Genomic DNA, 16520 nt, shown 5'->3' with positions numbered 1-16520 from the left:
TTAAAAATTTTATGAGACTTTTTCCTTTAATTTTACAAATTCATAAGAACAGTTTTAACATCTAGATGTAGATTTTTGAAATTTAGAAATTTTCTTTGGGATGGATAGGAGTAAGTCAAAACAATTTTTATAGTCGATCTTTTCTATCACTTTTAAAATTTTTCCAGGGTATGGCAACCATGGTTAAGCTCATAAATAAAATTTCCCTTACAGTGCGTCTAATTTCAACACAACAGTGGCATTTCTTCATGCTTTAGAAAGGCCCGCATGGTATTTTTTACTATGCAAGTCATTCTCAAAACAATTATCGCATGTTTATTGTTTTATTTCATCACATTCCTTGTACATTTTCTATGTCTCTTCATAATTTCGGTTTTTTATACCCTTTCGTAGTTTTTAAGTCTAAGAGGTTTTATAAAACAAAACAAAATGTATCGCTAAACAGCCAAAACAGCAGCTGTTGCATCACTTCCGATTTTTTTTCTTCAGAGAGATAAAAATCGATCCCAAGTTTAAATCGCAATTAAAAAAGGGTCTACTTACATAAATGACTTAAGATACATGCAGGGTGTTCCGTATCAACCACATAAAAACTGATACCACAGTTATTTTATTGATAGATTTTAGTTTGGGGAAGTTTTAGATTAGTGCTGAGATATATTATAGTAAGCCTTCGGTTCAATTCAATAATAATAGTATTATATGAATTTTGAAAAAACTTAAATGGTAGCTAACATAAGAAAATACCCACTTGATTGAAACATTTATGTGTTTCTACTCTTTTATAAGAGCACTTTTGATATTATTGCAATTAAAATTCCAGCGTTAATGAACTAATTTCTGGAATAGTTACAAACAAATTGAAATGTCTCTTTTTCCACCGATTATTCTCACAACTTTAAAGGGAATTGTATTTCTACTATAAAATTATTCGTCGTAGCAGATAAATTGGTAAAAAATATTTATTTATTGATTTTTGTTCTTGTTTTTATTCCAAATTTCAATTAATTAAGAAAAACAAATATCTTTCCATTTCTTTCTCCTTAGAATATGTATATTTTATATTAGTGACAAAAGAGAAGTTTTTAAAAGGGCTGACTTTTTTTGCGGATTTGTCAAATTTTCTAACCAATCGAAGAAGGGCAAGAAGACAAACGTCTTGGAGTTCTATAAAGACGTCGCCTATCGAATCGGTTGGAGGTGGGGTCTTTGAAACGATGACGCAATATCAAAATGGAGCGAAATTCAGACTCCGTTTTTACAAATTTTAAATCTCCCAATTTCTGGATTCCGGAAATACCATGGAAGGTTGCAAAAGAACGGAAGAGGATGATCACAAAGGTATTGCACTTCTTTCAAAATGTATTACTAATGAAATGATGAGCAGGTTTGAATAAATTGAAATTTAATTAATTAAAAGAAAACTATACGTATTTGTTAAAAGCACTGGGAAACAAATTTTTTTCTGTTGCATGAGATTTTTATCTACAACTGGTTTCCCTTTAAGCTACTGTTTCAATTCAATTATATATTCCTTACCAGGACGTTTCGAAATTCACTCCATTAATTACTAAGAGCCCCCTCTTCTCAGCTACTTAGGGAGTGGTAGGAAGTAGGTAATAATACATTTCAGTTCTTGATGCGATATTTAAAGTTAATATATATTTTTTAAAGTATTTATTTCAAAGGAACAGTCAAGTGTATGTCAAAGTTCATACGCACCTGGAAATTATTAATAACTAGTATAAATTTTGTCATTAAGAGCTGAAAATTCCTTATCACCTTTCACTTTCGAAATATAATTTCATATCTTCCATTTTCGGATCTATATATATTTACTCAGAAAGAATAAAATATTCTAGTAGCTACAGACATATTAATGTAAAACAACAGTTTACATCAATATTACTATCTATTTTAATTTTTTCCAGGTGTGTATGAATCCTGGTATAAACAAGTATATAAACCTATACATTCTTTACAAACTTGTACTTTTAGACAAAAAATAAACTAAACAAAGCTATCATTTTGAAAAAAAAATCTGTAGCTTTCCAAATACAACTAATTTCTGATTTAAAATCCCCACAGTCTAATTATATAAGATCAAGTACTTGTATAATTGTTCTCCAGTGTAATTTATATTAAATATGTATTCATAGTAAATATTCTTCTGTAATTTGTTTTCATGGTCTGGTTAGATAATTCATAAAATAAGTTAGCTTTTTTTTCTTGACGTAAAATGTTGCAAATCTTTTAGTGCAAAACAATTCTCCTTGCGTTCAATAACAGAGATAAAAAAATAATTGTTTTGATGGAATAATACAAACCTCCAATTCTTCTATCGTACTTGAAATTTTGTGACCTTTGAAGTAAAATGAAATTTCTTCTCTTTTTCTTCGTTTGAGCATTCAAACCAAAATAATACTAAGATAGAATTGTTTCGCTCCATCGCAGTTTTGTTTTTAATTTTTTTTAAAGAAATAATTATTATTTACTTTTTTGCATTTTTAAAATATGTTGGTGGATATAAATGTTTTGCATACCCAAGATTTATGTTAACAATAAAATAGTTGCATTACCAGTCATTTTCTTCTTTTTTTTTTTGAAAATAGGACATTTTCCGAAAATGGAACTTTGGCATTTAAATGGTTAATCTAAAATATTCAGATTTTTCAATTCCTTTATTCCAGCTTTATAATTTAATTAATCTTGTTGTGGAGCTCATTATTAACATTCAGAGAAATATGTTAGTTTATATAAATTCTCCGGTATTAGAATATTATAATAAACAATTATTACATGAACAAATTGGAGCATTGGCATTTAAATAGTGAATCTTAAATCTTCAGAATTTCTTTTTCTTAATTCCAGTGTTCTGATTTAATTAATCCTACTACGGAGCTTATTACAAACATTCTGCGAATTATGTTAGTTTATATAAGTTCTCGGTATTAGCATATTACTATAAAAAATGTTACATAAACAAAAATTACTTAAATACATTGCTGTTTAAATGATTATTTATGTTGGTTTAGGTCGTCAAAATTACTTGCATCATTGAATTCAAATAAAGTTGACGCTTGCACCTAATTATTTTACTTGTTTGATACATTTTCAGAATTCTTGGGGAAAAAAATTTTTTTTTCGAATCCAAATATTTTCTGTACAATATGACAAATATGTATATTATATGATTCGAAAAAAATAATTCTATTATTAGTATTACTTTCACATAGAGAGGGCATTTTTCACTCGATTTAAAGAGCTAAATCTAATAATAACTATGTTTAGCGCTAAGAAAAAGTGCTGTTTTTTATTCATATTTTTGGGAATTATAAAATACTTCCCGATTTGAAAATTATTTTAACCCATTACCTTTGGACCCACCTAGGATTTTTTCCGCTTTCATAGCTGCCAGCTTGTACGATCATCGAAGAAAATGTTTCATTGTGTGTTCATATTTATGTTTCAATGTATAAAATTTGCTCTTTAAATTTCGAAAAAAAAAGTTTTACGCACCATGACAAATCAATAATTCAAATACATATAAGTTCTATAAGTCATCCATTTGCATTCCAATTATCACCATTACTGACACTGCTAAGTTTAAATTTCAAGAAGAATGTGATATAGGGCAGCAAGAGAGCTCAGTTAAACGAACATGACCAGTCAGTTATATGCTCTTAAATCTTGGTGAAGTAGCATAAATTTTTATTAATTCTTCCTGCTTGAACCGTGGTGGCTCAGGGGATAGAGAGATTGCTTTCCAATGAGGTGAACCGGGTTCGAATCAGAGCGATAGCTGGTCGGTACAAATTCCGCACCCAGCTCGAACCGATCACAATGCTGACGTAAAATATCCTCAGTGGTTGACGGATCATGCGTTAGAGTTCCCTTGCCGTCAGGCTAATCATGGGAGGTTTTCGTGATTTTCCTCTCCATGTAACGCAAATGCTGGTTAGTCCCATCAAAAAGTCCTCCACGAAGGCAAATTTTTTCCAATACTTGATCCAGGAGTTCCATTGTCTTCTGGATAGGGTTCAAAATTTACAAGTCAATGAAGTTGAACATTAGTAGTCGTAAACCTAAAAATTGGTTCAGCTGTTCAACGATTGTTATAAAATAAAATTCTTCCAACTTTAACTATTTTTTTTAATCCACATTGCAATATTTTCCCCAACGACATTACAAGTTAGCAGCCATTCACATTTTGGCATGTGCAAGTAATTCAAATGCACAAACAAATGCTTTATATGAAGACTATAAATACACATTATTTTGTTATTTTATAGTGATTTAAAAACATTATTAAACTATTTTAAATAAAGTGGAAAGACTACAAGTTTTTAAATTGTCTTTAAATAATATTTAGGAAACAGTGTCAAAAAGTCAGAGTGTTCCTATTTTGTCTTTAAAATCTTCATTAAGAGAAGTAACCATTTTTAAACCTTTTATTAATGAGTCCTAAGATAACTTTTTTCTCGGTTTGAAACACTTGTAATATAGTAAAGAGATTATTGTTTTACTAATCAATGTTTTATTAGATTATAGATAATTGTTTTATTATTTCATTAATTTCTAGCTAAAATAAAATTCTTTGCTCAATGCAATACATCAGTAAATGTGGTTTGTATCCATTTCCTTTACACGTTTAATAAATATTCACAGCAAACGAATATGAAAAATAATTTTTTTCCGAAATCGGTACATGCAGCGAACAGTTTTTTGCACTGTTATAATGACAGTAACAAAAACATAATTATGTGAGTATTATAAGAATTGTTTTTTTGGATGAAATATCCTGAAATTCAAAAATATCAAGATAAATGTTTGGAGCTATAAGAGAAAATGGAACCTGGAGAATTCGTTACAACCGTGAATAGCAATCAAAATACAAAGAACATAGCATAGTAAAAATGATCAAGGTTTCTCAAATTGGGTGGTTAGAACATGTATTTCGTTATAGTGATGAAAATCCTGTTAAAAAAATAACATTCCAAACACCAGAGGGAAAAAGAAAAAGAGGAAGACCTAGAACAAGATGGTTAGATAAAGTAGAGAAGTGGTTAAGAGACTTTGGCAGTTAACAGATGGAAAAATATGGCATCGAAGATGGGGTATACTGACTGAGACGGCCTTGGCCTGTAACCGGCTGTAGTGCATAAAAAGAAGAAGAAAAAGAAATATCCTGGAATTCAAATACAATTGTGATAACAGAAAATATTTCCACTTTAAAAAAATCAAATTATTTTCTTCGAACCCAAATTGAATTCCTTCCATACAGTAGAATAGCAATTTAAAGGGGGGGGGGAGCTTTTCGACCCACTCCAGTGATTCGTATGTGGCTATTAACAAATAGAATAAATCAGATGTAGTTTTTAGCAATATATGTGAATATGATTCACCTGCATTGCAGCTATTTGAGATTTCTTTTCTTTAATTCAAATCTCAAAAGTAAGTACTATTAATTCCTTTATCGATCCTTAAAAAAATTCACTCATTCTGAAGAATCTACGGATGATTGGCTTTACGGAACAAAATTCCACGTTTTTAAACAGAAAGCAAGTTTTGAAGTCTAAATCACGCATCTATCGCAATGCTGATAGTTTTGCCTATACATTTATTAAGATATTCTGATATAAGATTCAACAAAAAAAGTTATTATGGTGTCATATTTATTTTTCAATAAAGTTATTTTGCATAAGTAGTGAATATTTAGAGCCTATAACAAATTTAATTAAAAATAACTTTAGTTAACTTTTTCGTTCTTAACTATAGAGATGTACCTTAAGCTGACCAGTGTTGCAAATTGAACCATGGTACGAGTATCGTGTAATCTAATTTAAGATGTACTATTTAATGGTTCATTTTTAGCGAACTGTAGAATAGGTAGCAAATTTAAAAGATATTATGGTCAAACAGTCTATGATTCCAAAATTTCAGATTCCAAATCAGAGAGAAAATAGTCACCTGCATTATCATAAAGGACCCCGCCATAAAGTTTACCATAAATTTTTCATTAATACAAAGTCCGAAAATTGGCAGTTTACGAAATACGGAGTCTCAAACATAAGAATTATAGGCAAGGATATAGTGAAAGAAGTTGACGTGTCCTTTTGCGCAGCATTGGCTTTAGGCAAATGCGAATAAGTAATGGCAGCTACTCATTTAGGGTTGGACGATCTGACGTGCTACTAGTTTTTTCCTGACTTAATCTAATTTTCAATGCTTATTTAAAAGTTCACTACTAACTTCTCTATTAAAGAATTGAGTATTAATCGGTATTAGAGAATTGTGATTCACTATTTCTGGTTGAAGCTTTCTTATCTCGAAAACTATCAATTTTTGGACTGATTTCATATCAATGAGAACTTTTGATCAAAATGTTTTGAACTACAACATATAAAATTTAAGCGACTTTGTCAGAGAATTAATTTTCATAAGATTCGAGCGGGATCTTTCGCTGTTACCGTTAGAAACTTAAGCTCCACAGAAATCCCCTTCTGAATTTTCAAATTTTACTTTCCAGATGTATACCCAAATTACTTCAGCTTTAGCAAATCCGGCCCTGAATTCTTCACCGCCAACGCACCAGTTAAATACAGTTCAGCATACGAGAGACAATCGAAATCTGGTCTCATATGCGTTGTGTGTGGAGATGTCTCAAGTGGCAAGCATTATGGCGTACTGGCGTGCAATGGATGCAGTGGATTTTTCAAACGAAGTGTACGCAGAAAGTTAGTTTATCGTTGCCAAGCGTCAGGTGGAGATTGCTTGGTGGACAAAACCCACAGAAATCAATGCCAAGCGTGTAGATTGAAAAAATGCCTCGAATGCGGAATGAATAAAGATGGTGAGATATTTTATAGCATATTTAAATATGTATTTTCTATAATAGTTTAATTTTTATAAGAAATTTCTGATTTTAACTCATTTATGTCCAGCTGCCTTTCAAAGATAGGTAGGTACTTAATTTACGTTGCACTAGAGCTGTACAATGGGCTATTGGCGACGGTCAGAGAAACATTCCTAAGGCTGGTCCAAAGACATGCCATCTCAATTCTGATCCTCTGCAGAGGGGATGACTCCCCTGCTTTAGTAGGCCGACGACCTGCGTGGGAAGTAGAACACTTTACAGTAGAACAGTTTAACGAGGACCGATACCGCGCACCCTTGGTTCCTACATAGACTGATCAAAGTGGTTCCGCTTACTGACCGCAGTCAGTGATGCTTGATTTCGGTGTTCTACTGAGAACCTTGTCTTTACTATCAGTCCACTGCGAAACGCCTTTCAAGGAGATGGATCCTTTTTCTTTTTCTTTTTTGAGAAAGAAAAAAAAAGTGGTTGCACAAGTCATTAAAGAAGAAAAACAAGTGGTAGCGCAATTGGTTAATAATATGCATTAATACAGTTCTAATGCAATATAAATATAATGTAAAAGTTTATACTTGTATCTGAAGTTGAAGCAGAACGCTTTTACGAGATAAAACGGTTGGAGATAAAAAGAATATGTGCTGCAACTTTTCCATGAAGATCACCACTTTTTAAGACAGGTTTATAATGGTTTAATTCATTCACTTCAGAGCTCAAATTTAACACAAATTATATCTAAATTCCATCATAATTCTTTAGTAGAAATATATAAAGAAATCTTGACATTTGCTGCGTGAAACTTATCAAAACTAAAATAGTTGCTAAATCAGAAATGTCCACTTGCTCTGATATTTTTGGTAGACTACTAAAACTCTGCTATTACGTAAATGCTACAATACTACTACCCTAGCAGTGAAATAACTTGGGCCCTCATTGAACTAATATTCATCAATCTTGGCTCAATAAGAGTTCAAAGGGCAGTTATTTTTCCGATATTGGCCCTATAGAATTGTCAGATTCACCCGATATTTCACCGCCACTTTACAACCAATATCGGCCCTATATAGAATTATCAGATTCACCCGATATTTTATATTCATTAATCAGCCAATAAAGGTCTTATATTGGGCCCATAAAGGCCGATATTGCCCCTATATAGGACCAGTATTAAAAACTCTTTACATCCCAATATTGGTTCCTCGGTGCATGCTCGTATAAGACCCTTATTGAGCTAATTTTGAGCCCAACTTGGGTCAATGTAAAATTGTTGATAGGGTACTCAGAGCGAAAGTTGATAAATTTTTCTACTAGACTTTCTAATCTTCTACAGAAACTGATTAATCTTTCTGCAAACTCAAAAATTTATAATTTCAACCATTCATGTCCAGCTACAAATATTCAATGACGAAAGAAATTTCTTATAAATTTAAGCCAAGATATTTCCTCCTGCTGCCTACCATTCCAGCTTGGAAAAGGCACTGTAGCTAAACTTTCAAATCCAAGTATAAATATTTACATTTTATATAGGAGGGGTGAAGGAGCTGAGTCAGCCTTCTGCCTTTTGGTGCTCCAGTCTTCATTGATCACAGAAGCTGCACTTCTTCCACATCTATGACTTCGGAAAACAATGAGTTACATGCTGCATCGGCCGTCGCGCAGTTGAAAAAGGGCCGCGATCCTAGTTTAGGAAGAGGGCTTCGATCGAAAAATTCGTTACAGTCTCCCAATGCTCTTAATATCTTACAGTTTAATATAAATGGTATATCAACGAATGCTACGCGAGTAAAATTGGACCAAATACTAGAACTAGCTGATATCTATAGTGCGCAGATCGTCACCCTACAAGAAACTAAATTGAGTAATGCTAGCATTCTCAGAGTTAAAGGATATAACATACTTAGATCTGATAGAAAAGGCAGGAGCGGTGGCTTTCCTTATCCGAAATTTTTACTACCAAAGTATTGACATTGACAGTTCCTTAACTGACGACTCTAGCCTTGAAATACAAGGTATCAAAATTACTTGGAGGGGGAAAAAACTAAACATCTTTAATGTATACCATCCTCCAAACCAAGAGAGACTACCTACCAACTTAACCAGTTTGTTCAATGAGAATGCTATTTTTATCGGTGACCTCAATGCCAAACATCCTAATTGGGGGTGCACTGAGGAAAATCAAAGAGGCCTAGATTTAATTACTATGACAGATGATAGTGGTTTTACCCTCTTGAATGATGGCACACCCACTCACTCTTCCTATAGCTATGCAACTTCCGAGGCCCTCGACGTTTCTACTGCTAGCCCCAACGTTTCCCCCGGATGCAGCTGGTCTGTCTTGAGGAATATAGGAAGTGATCACTTACCGGTTTTGACTAAGCTAAATGGAAGACAACCAGTGCATAAGACCAAGAGAAAATTTTGGAACTTTGGAAAGGCAGACTGGAAATCCTATACTTCCTCCACTGATAGTGATATCAACAATAGCTCTCTTTCTGATAATATCGATTTTGACTGGCTCTCTCTCAAAAATATCATAATACGCAATGCTAAAAGGTACATTCCAAGAGGAAACCTCAGAAACCGTAAAAAACCATTTGTGCATAATTCTGAAATGCTTCAACCTCTTCTGGAGGAAAGAAGACAGATTGCGGAAACCGCAGACTTGTCAAATACAGAATTGACTAGAACCAAATTGCAGAAAATCAATGCTGAAATAAAGCGAAATTACACTCAAATTAAGAGAAACAGATGGAATGAACTATGTTCCAGCCTTGATCCCAGAGTATCTAATGGAAGACTGTGGAGACTTGTTAAGAATATTGGCAAAGACCAACCTCAGGTCGAAAAGTGCAACACTGTTCTAGACGGGGACGGTAGGGTCCCTAATTCTGATAGAGAGGCAGCTAATATACTTGGAGAGCATTACCAAAAAGCTAGCACATTAAGTTTTAATGGTGAAGATTTACTTATCAAAAGAAAAGCAAGCGACATTGTTCATGGAAGACGTAGTAATCCAGAAAGTGATAACCAAGAATTCTCTAAGGATTTCAATATACAAGAGCTTGCAACGGCTCTGCATGATATCGACCTACGCAAGTCTCCCGGACCTGATGGGATCCATGGCTGTATGATTGATCACCTCGGCCCTTATGGCAGAGGCAGATTTTTGGACATCATCAACATCTCTTGGAGAGCGGGGCGTCTGCCTCGCAGCTGGAAACGAGCAACTATTATCCCAATTAGAAAACCACAAAAAGATGCCTGCTCTCCTGAAAGTTATAGACCGATTGCGCTTACTTCTATCGCATGCAAGATAATGGAAAAGATGATTTTAAAGAGACTTTTATTCTTTCTTAATTCAAATGACCTCCTCCCAAAGGAGCAGTATGGTTTTAGACGAGGACATAGCACCACAGACCAGGTGCTCTACTTTGAACAAAAAATACGTGATGCACATAATGAGAAGCCCACTCATCATACTGTGGCTGCCTTCTTGGACTATCTAGGGCCTTTGATACTGTCTGGAGACAGCGCCTTATCATAAAACGCTTTGATTCCTTTCATTTGGGAGATAGAATCCTGCCTTGGTTATATGATTTTTTAGGCAGCAGAACAATCAAGGTTAATTTTAATAATTCCCTATCAAAGGCCTACAAATTGAGTCAGGGATTACCTCAGGGCTCCGTCTTGAGCCCAACTCTTTTTTCGTTGTTTTTGGGTGGCATCGAAACTGTTGCTTCTAAAAAATGTGAAGTGGCCCTGTTTGCAGATGACATCGTCATTTGGAGTTCTGGCAGAGACACCTCGGTCTTGGAGAACAACATCAATCAAAGTCTCGCTGACGTGTGGAGTTTTGCTGAGCACCACAAATTAAGTTTTAACCCTTCAAAGTCTAGTTCCGCTTTCTTCACTACTAACAGGAAGCTATATAATTACCAACCTAATATTTTTTTGAATGGACAGCCTCTCTCCGTAGACAAGAACCCTAAATACTTAGGATTTGTTCTGGACCCGGAGATTACCAGCAGTAAGCACATTGATTATCTGGTGCTTAGGAGTAGAAAACGTCTGGGGATTTTAAAATTCATTTCAGGGCACGACTGGGGAGCCGATTCGAAAACTCTTCGCAGTACATATTTGGCTCTTATTAGACCAATCCTGGAATATGGTTATCCAGTTTATTGTTGTGCTTCTGAGACCCAACTTGAGAGGCTTGAACGGGTTCAGCTTAGTGCTGCGCGGATCATCACGGGTTTACGTAACAGCTGCCCCAACGATATTGTCCTCTTTGAGGCTGACTTACAACCACTCAGTTTTCGAAGAAAATCAATGCTTGTCAAATATTATAACAAACTACTCAGTTTTGGTACTGGTAACCGAACGTCAGCTTTCCTTCATATTTGGAAAAATAACCAAAGGCTTAAGAAAAACAGCCCTTTCAGTCTAGTGATCGGTGATAATTTGACTTCTGAAAATGTTGAGCCGCACTATCTGAACTCTTGTGTTGATCCAAGCGAGGGACTCCAGAGAGTGTATTTCCACCCATTTCTTCCTGTACATGTCAGCAAATCTTCTGACGTTCCTGAGTATCTGAGACAAATTGCTTTTGAATTGATCAACAGCATTCCGAGTGAGGCAACTCTTATTTATACAGCTGGCAGTAGGAATGCCGATTCTTGTTCTGGCAGTGGTGTCTTCGTCAGATCCAATCACAGCTCTTACCATATCAAGTTGAGAAATCCTGATCACTGCTCTGTCTTTCGCAGCGAGCTGATCGCTATAGATGCTGGATTGGGCGCTGTGCTTACTTTTCCTGGATCAAATGACATCTGGATTTTGAACGATAGTAGGAGTGTAATCCAGCACCTTTCAGATTGGCATGGGGTGGGTGACAGTGATGGAGTTTCAATTTTAAACAAGCTGAAGACCCTTTCTTTCTCCCATAACATACACTTGCAATGGATCCCATCTCATGTCGATGTTGAGGGTAATGAGATTGCAGACTCCTTGGCTAAGAGCGGAACTGATCTGCCCCTGCATTCTTCGGCATCTCTGACTTTCTCGGAGCTCCACTTCCGTTTTAACAGGCTTCGTGATCCTGTATCCCCTCCAGTTCATCATTGGTATCAGTGCAACCGCCCAGGTGGCAGCCTGACCCTTCAGTGCAGCAGGCGGGATCAGACGGTTATATCAAGATTTCGAAGCGGTCACCTAAGAACTATGTTGTTCAATAATGGTTCAAGAGTTTTCCCTGTTTGCACTAAGTGTAACGACCAACAAGCTACTCCTGAACATATACTTCAATGCCTAAATATCTCTAAAGTGAACCTCTTTTCAGATCCACTTTTTGTTACAGACTTGCTCAGAGTCTCTGGAGTCATGGACTTGGTTTAGCTCCGCTAACTGTGTGGGCCAGCAACAACAACAACAACATTTTATATTAGAGTAAATTAAACGTCTTGATTTTTTTTTCAAAAACGCTATTATTAAACGTTATTACCTATATTCTAAGTATCCACCAATAAAGATAATAATTTTTTATTTTCTTGAAAATAAAAACTGTCTTTTGTTTTAAATAAAACGTTAAGAACAAATGAATTAGGACATGCAATGGTCGAAAACTCCGATTTAATTCATCATTCTACTTTGTTTTATTTTGTTATGTATATTTTCTTTTTTATTTCACTTTTTTTTGCCAAAAGATTATTATATATTATTGCATAAGTCATGTATTTGAGTTATATTTATATATCAAAGATTACTTTCGAAATTTATTTTACATGAGTGTATGTTCATTGTATTTTTGTAAATTTTTTTAGTATGTTTGTTCTTTTTTTTCTCTTTTGTATTTTTGAATTATGTTTCATCAGGTTTGGACAAGCAACTTAAGGTATGTTTATTAACATTTCCTTAACTATTGCATTATCTATTATTCTAAGCATCCTCTTTCATTATACGTAATGTTACATGTGATATATTTGCTTCAATTTTTGCTAATTAAAAAGATTGATTTGTTACTTTAAACGATTTTTAGTCTTTGATTTAACAACTTCAATGCTTCGAAATCCAACTATCCCCAACATAATATGTATCATTTAATTGGTATTTATAAGGTACTTAAACAGTTTTTTTATAGCCATTGTTTTACAGCTGCACAGTGGGCCAGCATCCAAGGTTTCTTGGCCAAAATTAGTATTTCGATAAAATTTATTTCAAAATTTGTATTTAGGGGTTTTTATGTGCAGGTTAATTGAATTCATAGTTGAAATTTTGAAATACACTAAAAATACCCGAAAAACAAACAAAAGGGAGACTGAAATATGGCGAGCAAAAATAAAAAAACCTTTAAATAATTAAATATAGCAGAAATCTGTCTTTCATCTGATTTGATGCATCCCATTTTTGTTTGAATTTGCATAACAATGTATTCACAGACTTCATTAATCTACTTAAGTCATCAGACTCTACCATCTTTATATCTACATTTCTTTTTTCCATAATATAGTTCAATACTAAATTTGTGCATTGTGACACATAACTGAATCTTCCGTGGACTAAATCAACCAATTCTTGTTTCAAAATTATAACCTTCAAGTCCGAGTTCATGTTTGTTTAGATCTACCAATGGAAATATTGCATCATTTCTATGCATTTCACCTGTAACTCACCTGTGAAACGTATTTATTCAATACATTTATATACGATAAATTATAAATGATGCTAAATCGGAAAATTAATAATCAAATCCGAAATTTAATGACTTATTTTCACTATTAACATAACATAGTTCGTTTAGAAGAATCGATATCCTCCATTGCATTATCATAAGATATTAAGGAATTGAAAAACAGCGCCATCTATATAAAAAAAATTTGAAACCATTGTGTAAAACAAATATTTCAGACAGTAGGATGCAATTTTCACAATAAATAAACTTCATTTAGAACAATAATAATATTTTATATGAATATCTATACAAAATAACGCGAAAAAATGAAAAAAAGAAAATTTTTGTTTTTTGGTATATTTAGTCCATTTTCGCATTATGGGCAAAATGGGGCAGGTTTTTTCGAAAGAAGAAACATCAAAGAAGACAACAAAAAAAAGTTTAGCTAATTACCTTGTGGAACTTTTTGTAGATAAGTTTTGAAAGTGAGTCAAACATTGTAAAATGTCAAATGATAAAATATAAACTATAAGTTTGTCAAGAGTATTAACTAATTCAACAAATTGAAAAATTATACTATATTTTCAGACTAATTACTCTGATAAAAATGTAACAGAAAGGTGAAATTTATATATATATTTCTGAAATATAAATTTAAAAGTTATATTAAAATTTTTTTTTTCTAACATATTTTTCACTACATTGCACTCTCGTCGGTCCAAAAAGTAAACTAAAATGTTTGGAATGATTATGAATACTTAATTTGGGCGATATTAAAGCTGACTAAACATGTTTTAGTTGAAATTTAATTTTTGACTTTTGGCCAAAATTCAAGGTCTTCTGGCCCACTGTGAGCTGACCCAATTTCGGATTTACGATTACCATGTGTAAATTAATATAAAGATATTTCTGAAGCTAATATCAATTAAAATGGAATTACATAAATTAACAAATGAAAATTTATAGAACTATGAATCTCTTTAATTTCTGAAACCACTTTCAATGGTTTGTTTAGCTGTGCAAAACGAGAGACAACCAAGGACTACTGCAACAGTCGGGTCAGAGAGTGTTTTCGTGCCATCTCTTCACTACTCAGATAATCCACCAACCAACAGTCCAACGAAAGATGTCACAATCGGATTGCTGCCCTCTCTCATCCCTCTGCATCATCACAACTCCACTCCCTTGTTCTCCAAACTGAGCACAGCTAAGTTTACGACAGCTCCATTTCATAGAAATGTGAAGAGTAAAAGTCAAGGTATTTAATATCTTTATCATTCAATGACAGTTCGCGACTTACTTGGTATAGCTACCTACTAGTACGGTTGTTCAGAAACATTTTATAAATTGTTAATCAAAAACTATACAGGGTATTCCAAAATTTGACCGAAACGTTTAGAGGGATGATAAGAGAATTGAAACTTACTCCCAAAACCATTTTAAAAATGCATTCTTATAGCGTTGATTGCAGACATCAAAAGCACATCTGGCATTTTCAAACAAGTGTTTTCGGGGATCGTTTTTACGACGTTGTAGAATATGCATCGATTTCAGAAGACGCCTCTTCGAACAACTCTTATAATAGTTAAACAAAACGCGTTGTAGTTAGGCATTTTGTAGTATCTTTTGTAGTTTGCTCCCATTGTGACGTCGAAATCTGCATGGGTTTTTCGAGATTTTTCAACCACTTAACAGTTTTCAACTTCACAATCTATGGTAAGGTTTCATTCTCTTGATGTTTTTTAGCACCTCTTTAAGTAAGTCGGCCTAACTTTGAAACACCCTGCATGTGGCAAGAAGACATTTCTAATTCCTCATCACTTAAAGCATCTAGGCTTGATCCTGACTTCTGGTGTCGTTTACGGTCTTTTAGTGTAACTACAGGAATGCCAGATGTTCCTTTTTCGGCATAACAATTCACTAAGTCGTAAAGAATTAAAACAAAATCTTGTAGTCTTTTAATTCATTTTGCGAATGCGTAGTGGTTCGCGAGATTAGGCGTTTTCTGATACGTGGTCCGTGATGATCAAAAGATTAACGTCTGCTGAGTTTGTGCTCTCAAATCTCAATTCGAACTTTGACTGATGACAATGCAAGTTTTGATCTTATTCAGAAATCTGAGAGCAGGATTTATCACGATATTATGCCCAAAGAGAACTTATAATCATTATGAATCTTTCAATCTTTTAAAGAGATAGAGCTCTCAAATTTTAAACCAAGTTTTTTGATGAGCATTACCAGTCTCAAATGTTTTCTAAAGACTACAGCTGGAATTTATTTTCGTACTATCGCTAAGAGGAACTTATCGTTAATCAAAATTTTGACCACTCTTCAACTAGCTGGAGTAGAATGCATATATATTAACTGGAACTCAACACTGGATGACAAGTTTCAATCGTTTCCCGCCCAATAGAAGCGAATTTTATTACCATATTATTACCAAAACAAATTCGACCACAGTCCGGCTCGAGTCTCTTCTGTTTTACACGTAGGTTAGAAAATTAAGATAGCAGCTTCAAAATAGTCCAAAATCGAGGTCGCGAAGGATAAAGCTTGGTAATACCACTTGGTGAAATTATCTCTCCATTTCTGTTTTCTTACTAAGCGTTAGAAGCTTTTAGCTTACATGTTAATTTTTTTATTGTTATTTTAATTCTGTTGTTTATGTCCTGTATTTAATTTTTCTGTTATTTAAATGGTGGCACATAATTAATAAAAAACTTATAAAGTGAATAGACAGTATAAATCGAAAAAGTTTCTTTGTTGCTACGTTAACAGCATTAAGCTACGTTAGGTTACGCTTTTTCCAAGAATTTCTCAAATTGTTTATTAGCTGGTTCATTTCGATAATTTCTTATTTAGTTCATATTTAAAAATTTCTAATACAAAGAACTTATTTGAGAAAACTAATCCTTTAAAAAAAACTGTTTATTTGGCTTATTATTGCATAAATAACTTGATAAAAGTGCCAAGAATAGC

The 16520-nt window shown here is 33.7% G+C and overlaps 1 protein-coding gene across 1 annotated transcript in view; it reads left to right on the top strand.

Annotated features, from left to right (window-relative positions):
* The first annotated feature begins 1208 nt into the window (after positions 1 to 1208).
* The window catches only part of LOC107438272 (photoreceptor-specific nuclear receptor-like), a 32070-nt gene continuing 16758 nt past the window's right edge, over positions 1209 to 16520 (top strand). Inside the window, exons 1-3 of the mRNA XM_087158967.1 lie at positions 1209 to 1341; positions 6530 to 6853; positions 14557 to 14799. Coding sequence (XP_087015093.1) covers positions 1302 to 1341; positions 6530 to 6853; positions 14557 to 14799 — 607 coding nt within the window. The 5' untranslated portion in view covers positions 1209 to 1301. The remainder of the gene's footprint in view (positions 1342 to 6529; positions 6854 to 14556; positions 14800 to 16520) is intronic.

Source organism: Parasteatoda tepidariorum, chromosome 3 (assembly GCF_982258835.1).
Source record: "Parasteatoda tepidariorum strain Cologne lab strain chromosome 3, Ptep-v5.0, whole genome shotgun sequence".
In the NCBI taxonomy this organism is placed as follows: domain Eukaryota; kingdom Metazoa; phylum Arthropoda; class Arachnida; order Araneae; family Theridiidae; genus Parasteatoda; species Parasteatoda tepidariorum.
This window is presented reverse-complemented; position numbering and strand designations above follow the sequence as displayed.